This window comes from Coccinella septempunctata, chromosome 4, assembly GCF_907165205.1.
Source record: "Coccinella septempunctata chromosome 4, icCocSept1.1, whole genome shotgun sequence".
Taxonomy (NCBI): Eukaryota; Metazoa; Arthropoda; class Insecta; order Coleoptera; family Coccinellidae; genus Coccinella; species Coccinella septempunctata.
This window is the reverse complement of record NC_058192.1, coordinates 26,579,799-26,591,519: the sequence shown is the minus strand read 5'-3', so window position 1 is coordinate 26,591,519 and position 11,721 is coordinate 26,579,799. Positions and strand designations below refer to the sequence as shown.

Below are 11,721 nucleotides of genomic sequence, written 5' to 3'. Positions count from 1 at the left end.
AAAAAATCGACGAGAACTTGTGATGGAGAATTCGTCCCTGGAAGGTTAGACATCGATAACGGCCAACTCATGTCTGGAAAGTTGAAATCTCCAGCAATTAACGTCGGCACCCCATTGGAAGACAGTTCTCCAAGATGTTCAAAGAGGACAGCATCATATGGTGAGGCACGATGTCTATAAATACAACAAATATTTAGGGCAAAAGAACAATTGAAAATGTGGAGAAATATGTTGTCAATGCCTGGGGTATGCAACCTATTATATCAACAGAAATAGAGAAATTGTCACTTATGACAGAATATACATAAATGCAGACCCCACCAATAGTTGTAGTACTGTCACTTCTATGAATGGTGTAATTAGGAATATCATTAAGAGAATCCGGAACATCAGGTCTTAACCAAGTCTCCGCCAAAAGTATAAACATGGGGTTGTTGACACTTACAAAGGCAATGATCTCATCATACTTAGAATGAAGTGATTGCACATTGGAATATATATATATGACCGTTCCCTTATCGACGACTCGAGCAGAGATGAATTTAGTTTTTTGAGTTGGGAGGAGCACGAACAATTGATGGCGATCCTTTCACGTATCTTATGGTGATGTCTTTCTCTCCGGCTTCAGTTCTTCTCCTCAGCTCTAAACGCAACAGCCTCAAGGCGTCTAATTGGGCAGGAGTCTTGTCATCAGATATCCTCACCTCCCTGAACTCTCCAACATTCCGCAGCAATCCCTTGTTACGTAAAAGACGAGATACCATGTGGGAACTAGAGAAAGAGACTTTCCATAAGGTGTTGGCGGAACCAAGAGAAACAACATCAATAATGCTCTCATGGGCGCGATCATTCATGATAGCCAAGCATCTGTGCGAGAAATCATGATCCAGCGTAGCGTCAGCTTTTGTCTTGAGACCAGAGATAGTTAAACTGTGGGATCGTTTCACCCTGTCCAAAATTTCTGAAGATGATAAGGTAGGAGTACCATTTTTCAATTCACCAATATCCTCTGACAGCCTTTCCAAAGTTTTTCCGATAGTAGTCTGCGTGAGATGAATAAGGTCATCCAGCTTAACTTGATTTGATTGTTTGCACTGCAGTGCAAACAGGGCAATAAGAAGGCATTCTTTTCAAAATTAATGAGTTGAGAAATGAATCAAAAGAAAAAGAAACCTGCGAAGTGGTAAATTATAAGGATGGATGTACAGGCATACACGCTTCACTCTTAAGGGCCAATATAAGAGACTTAATAATACAAAGACATGTAGGCCGCGGATAAAATGGAAAATAAACAGAAGGTTAAACAAACGGAATTCCCTTCCACTCAAATAAACAAATGAAATCACGGGTGGATTCCACGATAAACCAAATGATTAATACAATAGAAAAAAACGTATGTCACCAGCACACATGGGCTTCCACCGGCGAAATGAAATAAAATTATATTCGATAATGCACAATCAGGCAACTGAATATCAAGAAAAAAAATAATAATCCTCAAACTTTATTTATAGCTCACGTGAATCCTGACCACCCGATACACCACTTGTGCTATCCTCAGCAAATGAAAATTTCAATAAACTACAGAAATCAATATAAATTCAACACAGCAGCCGTACTACCACTCGGTCTCTTTCAGATTGAATAGAACCTTTTTTTCTTTCTACCATCTAATCTTCAAAATCCACTAGGTCTCCACGACGCTCGAGTAAATCCCGATTTAGCATCGTCGGCTCCCCAACTAATACCATTGCTGCTCCACTACATGGAACCGATTCAAGTGCGAACCAAAACATAGCTTCTATGTCGCCTGTAGGGCGTTCAGCTTTCTCTTCCGTAAAGAAGAGTTGAGAGGACCACTGCTTTGTAAACAGCTGTCTTGGTCTTCAGATTGAGGTCGTGATTTTGAAACACTCTGTCTTTTAGCTTCCAGAATGCCCGTGATGCCGAATTGATTCGGTTGTGTATTTCCGTGTCTACAGTCCCTGGCCAGTTTATTAGACGCACTGAGGATTTTTTTTATATTTACTGGTATTGCCCGAGGAAAAAGCAGAATATTTGAATTTCATTTCCACAGAATGTCAGTTTTATCTACGACTCTCATTAAATTGTTCTATTTGGCATTTATCTTAGATGTTGTAGTATTAGTACTTAAGTATGAATCAGTACTATGTCTTCCAGTGGACGTCTTGCATTCTGCAGATTCGGACGTTATTTCGATAATCCACATATGAAATCATCATCCTCGAATGCAGCAAACCGAACAATTCTGCATTGATAGTATGAAGCTCTCTTAGCTACACAGGGTGGCTCAGCAAAATATTAGAATTTCATGTTTAATCATCAATAAATCAATTTTTTTTATTGAATATGGTATATAATATGTGAAAACCATTTACAGATGAAGTATATGTAACATATACATTCAATTTAATAATTCAATATTGAGATTTTGCATCGAATCAATGCGTCTAATAATATGGCCAGGGACTGTAGGTTAGCTCTAGTATTTATGAAGCTTCCCAAGTATTTGAACTGCTCGACCTGTTCTAGAGTTTCATTGTCCTGGCTGATATCTGTTTGAAGGCTTTCTGGCGGATTTACCAGGGTTTTGGTTTTGTCGATATTGAGTCTAAGGCCTCGCGTATATAGGTATGTTAATAGCTTAGAACATAGTTACATGGAATGGAAAATAAACATTCCAAAGATAAGATAAGAGATAGTTGCTTAGTGTCCCCAATCACAATTGAGACAGTCGACTCGGACATCATTGTCGCATCAATTTTCAGTACGAATAGATAGGAATTATGTAAATTTTGCAATATAACGCCACTGACTTTCATTCGTAGCAATGAATGTCCATTCCATGTATCTATATTCTAATGGGTACCACTCACGAGGCGTTTTTTCGGGACTATCAGGTAGAGCATCGATGCCGAAGAGCATCCCATCTGGCGATCTGATGCTAGGCTATGCTAGGTCGGCCACACACGGGGCTTCTACTCGAGACTAGGAACCTTATTCGAGTGTAGCATCAATGAATAAAATTCTCGAGTACGAGAAATTCCCAGATGTTGGGGATGTCGATAGTAGGGGCTGGTCGGTCACACACGGGGACTTATGTTGGGTATTCCTCGATAGTCCCTATCGTATAGTCCCGAGAAAACGACGCGTGAGTGGTACCCATAAGGTTTTTAGGTGTCCAGCATTCTATGTAGATCCTCTGAGCTGCTAGCGATAAGTGCGCAGTTGTCTGCATATTGGAGTTCCGTGATAAACTGCTTTTTTTTGCTCTGAGAAGATTCAGGTTAAATAGGCCTCCATCAAATCTGAATCTTATTCCAACACCTCTTAGATGCACACTCATGTCAGCAATTATCGAGACAGCAGACAGCTATGGCGAAAATATTGAAGAGTAAAGGCGCTAACACGCAGCCTTGTTTTATTCCAGAGTTGTCCCTATCGTATAGTCCCGAGAAAACGACGCGTGAGTGGTACCCATAAGGTTTTTAGGTGTCCAGCATTCTATGTAGATCCTCTGAGCTGCTAGCGATAAGTGCGAAGTTGTCTGCATATTGGAGTTCCGTGATAAACTGTTTTTTTTTGCTCTGAGAAGATTCAGGTTAAATAGGCCTCCATCAAATCTGAATCTTATTCCAACACCTCTTAGATGCACACTCATGTCAGCAATTATCGAGACAGCAGACAGCTATGGCGAAAATATTGAAGAGTAAAGGCGCTAACACGCAGCCTTGTTTTATTCCAGAGTTATTTAAGGAATGGTCGGTTGTAGAGCCATTATGCTGTATTATAGCGGTGTTGTTGGTATGAAGACTTTACACATTGCTAAGAATTTTTCGGGTACTCCAAAAGGCGTGCTATGATTTTCCATAGCGCTCTACGATTCACCGAGTTCAAATCGATGTAGGCTCTTTTTTTTTGCCCTGGGGTGTTGGGAAGCTCTACCAGCCTTTCCCAGCAGCTGGGCTGTGCAATGCTGCCAGGAGTCGTGTGGGGCTCGCACCCACTAAACCCCCTCCCCTTTCTCGTAAACCGCCATGTTCGCCGGTAAGGAAGCTTGTCCATACATCAGCGGAACATGCGGGTATCCAGGCGTTGCGTCCAGTCAAAACTCAACCGTCCCTTTCTCTATCCTCCTTTTCTTTACGTCTAATCACCTTTACTATGTAGGATTCCAGGATGTCCCAGTTCTTTCTACTCTCAATCATCCTTGGAACTATTTGTTCTATAGGTGGGAGTTGGTTGAGTTTTGTCTCCAACTCTGTTCTCTCATCGCGCCACCACTCACAGCTCGAGAACATATGCTCTGGATTATCTTCCACCTGGCATGTTGGACACAAGACTTCTTGCACCTTTCCTATGCGATGGGTAAACGCACGAAAAGACCCATGGCCCGTGAGAAACTGCGTTAGGAAGTAGTCAGTTCTCCTATGTTTGCACTCCAGCCAGGATTTCAGGTCTTTTATCAAGCGCCTAGTCCACACCGCTGTATGCTGCTCTTTTTCCCACTTCTTCCATGTTCTCGTCTTTGCCATCCTCCTAAGACCCGGCGTTCGTCCTCCTACCTTGAACAGGAAACATCTCTCGGCTATCATCAAGTCGATCGGTGGCGATCCCGATATCACTTGTACTGGTTCGGCCGACACGGTCCTATAGGCCGAAGCCACCTTCAGAAGGCCCTTCCTTTGTAAGCTTACCAGCTTGTCGTGTTGCGCTTTATTCTTTACTGCCTTCTCTTGAAGCTGTCGCAGTGTAAAATTAGATCCATCGTACCTCGATTTGGTCGAAAGCCGCACTGGGATTCAGGTAATAGCTTTTCTAAGAGTGGAATCAGACGATTAGCCATAATCTTTGAGAGAATTTTACCGGCCACACTAAGCAACGATATGCCCCTGTAATTGTTGCAATTTGACGTATCGAGTTTGTTCTTGTAGAGGTTGATAACTAAAGAGTCTCTGAAGTCTTGTGGCACATCTCCTTGTTCCCAAATCTTGCGGAATAGTGTTAGGAGACTAATGACAATGTCTTCATCCAGGGCTTTGAATATCTCCTCTGGAACGCCGTCTACACCAGGTGACTTATCGAGTAGTGAAAGTAAATAAATTAGACGTTAAGAAAGAAGACAATTTATTTGTTGTTACAATATGTATGAAATTTTTATCGACAGTTTATATGACGATTCGAACTAATTCAATTCTGAGGACGGGTTTTGAAATATTGGAGGTTTAAATATTATGTGAAAAAACGTATCACCCAACTTGTACAGCCACATTATTCGCTGAGTGAAAATATTTCAATGACAACTTCTAGCGTGATTTTATATATTTATGAAAACTTTTCAAGAAAAATGCCTAGCATATTTTATCAAATTGAAGAATAATCACGATATGTTAATATGTAATGAAACCGTTGTTCATCAACCTTCAAAATTCCATAGCCTACGAATTTTTGCACGTTATATTAGGGGTCGGTTTTTCTTGATAAATGGAAACGCTATACATCTTCAATGAAAGAATAGTGGACTAGGATTCAAGAAGAATTAAAAAAAAGAGCACGATTTCAATTCTTTAATATATATTTGTGTTCTCACAGAAAATAAAGGACAATAAGATGAAAGGAAAGCCTTGAAAAAATTATAATCTGAGGCAATAAAATAAGTGTAACCTACAATATACAACATTATTTACACTATATCATCTAATTTCATAATTGAATATACATATTGCTCATAGATTACATTCTAATATATATCAACAAAATTCTCAAATAAGAAAGTTAATTCCAAAACTATACGTAAAAAAGACAAGATGATATGGGAATGTCATAAGAATATAATATTATTGTAGGTATATATTTATGTATAATATTAACATTGGTCCTTATTATGTGCAATATATTGCTCTTATTATTTAGATGGGTATATTTTATATATAAAACGACAAAAATAATCTCTATATTTATGTTACAATATAATTTTCGAAGGAAACTTTTCTAATAAATTCATTTTCGTCAAATTTATATAATTATCTCTACTCAATAGAAATCAAGAATTAAGAACTAGATTTAGTCAGTTAAAATTGGCCTCGTTGTACAATGAAAAGCTGCAACTTGGACGGTAAATATTTTATCAGTAGTAAGTATATCTATGGAAACTACATTTCAGTGCCACTTCAGATTAATTCAGGTATTGTTTAACATTTAGAATCTAGAAGGTTTTCTTTGAAGGAAATATTTTCAATATCATAATCACGATAAAGTATCTACACAACATATTTCTATGGATTTGTGTTTTCAGGCATTTAAAAAATGAAAATATTTAATTTTGAGAATATTTAGTTCTCAGACATCTTTTATCCTAACGCAATAATGGAATTTCAATTCTAAATAATTTATTCACCTAGCTTATCACACTTTTTCGCACCAATAAATGTTTGAAAACTATATTTTTGGATATCTATATATACATATAGAATCATAAGATATATACATATAGAATCATAAGATAACTGGGTTACTCAGTTCCAAGAATAGTTTCGAGGCTTCAAATTGGTCCAAAAATTTCAACAATAATAGCAGGAACTTGATGCTATAGAGTTTTTCTAAATGCTTGGTCTCTTGTTCTGGATGGTAGAATTTCGAATTGGAAAATTGTAAGGTTTCTCAAATTATCAGTAAATTGGTTCTGTGGAGAATAATTTTCGGAAAAATGAAAGAATGTTCAATATAGCATTATAATTTTATATCATTGTAAATAAATATTTTGTATAAATGGACTTTGATGTTCACTTGTTAGTGCACCATACCAGATTGATTCTGATTAGTTCCCAAAGTGTCTATTTCTCTCTGTGCTTTACTAATTTTGCTCTTATCCTTAAACGAGCTGTTTTCACCACTCTCCATAGCAAACATCTTCATTTTTTCTTTGAAGGATAATTTCTCAGGAACAGGAGTTGCAGCAACATTCTTCTGTTGAGCTTGTTCTGCTAACCTTTTGGCACGTGGATCTTTGTACACTTCTTGTGCACCAATAACGCCAGGTGTGCTATTCAGAACTCCACCTGGTGATGTCGGTGTTGTGGGAGATGCCAACATTGATTCAGCTTGCCGAATGAAACTCTGAAAATGAATAATGAAATATTGTAGAACATAAAATGAAGGACTTCGGTCGATGGCCATTAAAGAACAGTTATTATTATCATAAAATGTGAATGAAAGAACACTCTAAAGTTTATTTCAAGAATAATATTCATATACTTCGGTGATTCATTAAGGGTGGCTACCAAAATTGATTGAATTCCATTATCTTCGGAACGACAAAAGATATGAGGCCATGCATATACGGTCGCTGACAATTCTGGCTCGGTGAACAAGCATTACCGTCGATTAATATAAAATTGTAGCCAATGGGTGCAGCAAAGGGAATAATTATAGGTTCAACAATCAAAAATCATGTTACATTACCGCTGTCATGGTTGCCTTAATGAAGATATAAAGATCTGTGCGCTCATTAAAATAAATGCCTCCCCAAACGCTCACTGAGGAACCACCGAAAAAAGTTGATGATGTCATGAAATGTTCATTATACCCTTGACTCCGTTTTCGCCACACTAAGATTCGCCCACCACACTCATACAGACGAAATCTGGACTCATTCGTGAACAGGCTGGATCTCCATCATATCATATCATGTTCGGGAGCCCAACGATATCTTACATACCGCTGCTCCTTTCTCAATCGCGGTTGCGTATTCCGGTTTGTTTGATCAGAAACTATTCTACCGGTAGCTTTTAGGGATGAGCTATCAATTAGATATGCTGTGAAGAAGGGATTTCGTCATACAGTAGTCGTATTAGCCGATCTTGTAGCTCGTCCAACCGCATGATATACTCATCCGTTAATGCGACAGGGATTCCACGCTTCACTTACTACTTTGTGAAACCGTGAAATGTTTAACAACTTCCTGATGGGTTGAAACTTTGTTTAACCAATACACTAAGTATTATCCAAGTTGAAAGCTTCTAAACGCATGTTGAAATCATGACAAGTAATCTACAATAATTGATACTATAGACAACACCAGATGAGTCGTAATAGCCTATTATCTCACATACGCACCACAAAAAAAAACATGCACCTACAAGAAATAAGTTTCTAGTAAATTTTGTTACTTGAGCCATTAAGTGTCACAATACCTCCAACAATATTCTGACGACACTATAGTTTTCACACGAACAAACACAACAGAAATGCCTGAAAGGGTTACAACTCTACACAAACAGTCTCGTTTCCTGGATTCACGACTTCAACCTAATCCAAGCAAATCAAAACTAATAATATTCAATTATAGGATACAACCAAAATCACCAACCTTCCAGATTGAAAACAACATCATTTCACCATCTCCCTCAATAAAGTACCTAAGCATACAAGTAGACAACAAGGTCAATATGAAATTGAATTCAAACATCGCCAAAAAAACCGACAGCAAGAGCTAAACATTTCAGATGCCTCACATATAAGGACCAAGGAATAAGTTCGGAAAATCCCATCAAAATCTACAAAATCATCTGTAGACCAATTTTGGAATATGGTCTTCCCCTATATACAAACGTTGGGGACTCGGTACTGAGAAATATAGAAGTAGCAGAAAGAGTAGCACTAAATATCATAACACGACTGAGACACCCACTTGATAAACTGCACAACCCATCAAATAAACTCTTATATGAAAAAAACCAAAATACAGCCAATCAAGGACAAAACCTGAAAAAGATTTGCAAAAAAAATTGAAAGAAATAGAGGATGTAGAAAACATGTTTCGCAAGGACCTCCTGGTAACTACCCCACTCAGAAAATTTCCAACAGACTATCTGAGCTGCAGTGAAATATCCACGTAGAAATAGAATTAATTATTTCTTTTTTTTGTATTTCTATAATTCACTAGGCTGTAGGACATCGGTCAGTGTTCATTAATTATTATTAAGTGTCACAAGGACCATATTTTGTGTGTGTGTATGTGTATTACGCAAACATATGCTTCTCCACATGGTACAGCAATACTGTTAATTTGATGCAAGTCCATCAGTAATTATTTATGAAAGAGGTTGGGTAATTCCAGAAATAAATTTTTATTATCACCAACACATAAAAAAAACTCTACTCACGTTGGGATCTTCTCTAATGTTTTCATCAAAATGAAGAGTATTTGGTGCTTGTGGACTGGTAGGGCTTGTGTCATTGAAAGAGACGCGTTTAGTGTTTTCCTTAGCTCTCATTGACATCACAGCAAAGCTAGAACCTCTCTCAGGAGGTGGAGGAGCAGCGGATTCCGTAGGCGAGTTCTGACTATTCTCAGAACTACTTGAAGGGGGGCCAGTACTAACACCTCCTGGCTTGAGAATAGATGTGGGTGGAGCTTCTGTCCGACTAGTAGCCGTTGAAGTTTGTAAAGTAGTAACCTGTGTCTGACTTGAAACAGGTTGAGGCATGTGAGGAGAGAGACTTTCCTGAAAAAAAAAACGTCAGCAAATAATTAAACTTCAGGGAATGAAAGATAATATACCTTCTCAGTGTCCTCATCATCCTGGTCTGCTTCCAAAGCCCTTCGTTGGAATTCTCTTTCTAACTGCAGCACTCTCAGTTGTTCTTCTTGCTGAGGATTCCTGTGAGGAAGGGCAAGAAGTTCTTTTATTTGTTGTTCTTGCCATATCCTAGCTGCTTCTCTCCTAGCCTCCGCTTGTCGTTCTTGTTCTTCTCTTGCCCAAGGATCTTTGGGAGTTTTGGTGGTTGTGCCTGAAACAGAATACAAACAGCTGTGTCACTTGCAATGCATCTTCTAGCTAGACTTTCGCATGTACTGTAATCCAAAAACAATTTGAATGAAAAAATTCGATTCAGGTTTTTTTTTAAAACCGAAATAATGTAAAAATTTATATTATGCACAATGATACTGAATATGATGAAATGAAAGTCATCAATTATGCTCACCTGTTGGATTGGTTGGATAAAACGACATTTTGGGAGGATCTTGAGCACTTGCAGAATATAGTGGGTGGGTACTAGTAGGTGGAGGTTCAGGTACATCCTCTTGCTTCTTAATTATTTTAGAAGATACAGGGGGTGATTTATATGATGTAGGTGATGATGGAATATTTCCACTGTGATTACTATATGTGGGACTTAGGGGATAGTTTGAACTATTCAAATTGAGATTCTGCATACTTTGAGTGTTATGCATCATGTTTACATTGAAGTTTGGAGAATTAGAGTATGACGGGCTGTTCTGATTGTGAAACTGGTTTGAGTAATGTGATGATTGAGTGTAGGGAGGCATTGCCCTATTCTGCCGCCTTCTAACCTCCTCACCCATTTCAGCCAATTTTGCCTGCCCTCTTAAATGGGTCATTTGCTCATTGTTGAATCTGTGATGTAGCATATCCGTACTTTGTCTCAGTTGGGGTGAATCAATTTTCATACTGCTCTCATGGCTCTTTATTCCACTGCTATTGGCATAGCTCATGATATCACCGTGATATGTATTATTCATGTGATGTTGTTTCATCATATCCTCACTCTTTGAAGCTCTCAAATCATTTAATCGGTTGAAATCCTCCTGTATTCTGTTTTGTTGCATTTGAGTTTCAGACAACCGAATATTCGATACACTAGGATATCTCATCATATCTTCATGACGAAGACCTTGAGAATGTCTAATCACATCTTCTCTGAGTAAACCAGATCCGTTATTCGTATATCGTTCTTCATGTCGATGACCGTTAGCTTGAATATTCAACGGCTGATGCAAATTGTTCATATTTCCCATCAAGTGTGAATTTCCATGTGTTTGACTGGTATGTGTATTTCCTCCATATGTGAAATATTTGTTATTCATTTCTTCTTGTCTTGTATTATAATTATTTATTCCTGGGGAGTAGTTTTGCCCTGATGTGTTTGGATTTCCTTGGTACGAATTTTGATTGAACTGCTGATGGTTGACATTAGGAAAAGAGCCAGACCTTGAATCTTCATTTTGTAGAAGTCTATGCATTGAAGGAGGACTTTTCAGATTTGGTATCGACTGATGTAGATTCATCCTACTCTGAGAATTGGTGTTAGCAGGTGGGTAATAAGCAGAAGCGGGTCTTTGGGAATTATTCGAAGATTGTAGGGAGTTCTGTGAGCTTCTCAGGGCAGAAGTTCTGAAAAAATATTTCAATTAAAAATCTCCAAAAGTGTTTTTTCAATATAGTGAAATATCTGCACGTTTAAAGTGCAAGGATGCTCACCTGTCTCCCAATTGATTAGGCATTTTATTTCTATAAACACTCAGATTTTGATAGAATCCATTGTCCTGTTGAAGCAAGTTGTGCGTGGATCTGCTTCTTAGACCTGAAGTATTTATTGGTGCACTTTGGGGAATCTGAGCTACACTATTTGTATTGATACTATTATTCGAAGATGTTCTACTATAACCTGGATTGAAAACATCATGGGTAGGTCGACTCTGTTCAGAATTTGGTGAAATGTGATGAAGAGCTGGCACTGATTTCGAAGATGGAATTGTACGCTCTGAATCTACCTTCGATGGAAGATCTCTCTCAGACATTCTTCGAGGCCCTAGGAAGGGAGAAAACAAATTAGTTTGAATAATTGGGTAGTGATGCACATTCATCTAGTTCTGATAAGCTTTTCTGCAATCAA

At 38.2% G+C, this 11,721-nt stretch overlaps 1 protein-coding gene across 6 annotated transcripts in view; it reads right to left on the bottom strand.

Annotated features, from left to right (window-relative positions):
• Nucleotides 1-5,573: 5,573 nt before the first annotated feature.
• Nucleotides 5,574-11,721, bottom strand: part of LOC123312608 (afadin) — a 186,290-nt gene continuing 180,142 nt past the window's right edge. For all 6 annotated transcript variants that reach the window (XM_044897128.1, XM_044897129.1, XM_044897131.1 and 3 more), the window contains 5 exons: nucleotides 11,307-11,637; nucleotides 10,009-11,219; nucleotides 9,584-9,813; nucleotides 9,186-9,527; nucleotides 5,574-7,137 (listed from right to left, as the gene is read on the bottom strand). In XM_044897128.1, the coding sequence (XP_044753063.1) occupies nucleotides 6,811-7,137; nucleotides 9,186-9,527; nucleotides 9,584-9,813; nucleotides 10,009-11,219; nucleotides 11,307-11,637 (2,441 nt within the window). In that variant the 3' untranslated portion in view covers nucleotides 5,574-6,810. The remainder of the gene's footprint in view (nucleotides 7,138-9,185; nucleotides 9,528-9,583; nucleotides 9,814-10,008; nucleotides 11,220-11,306; nucleotides 11,638-11,721) is intronic.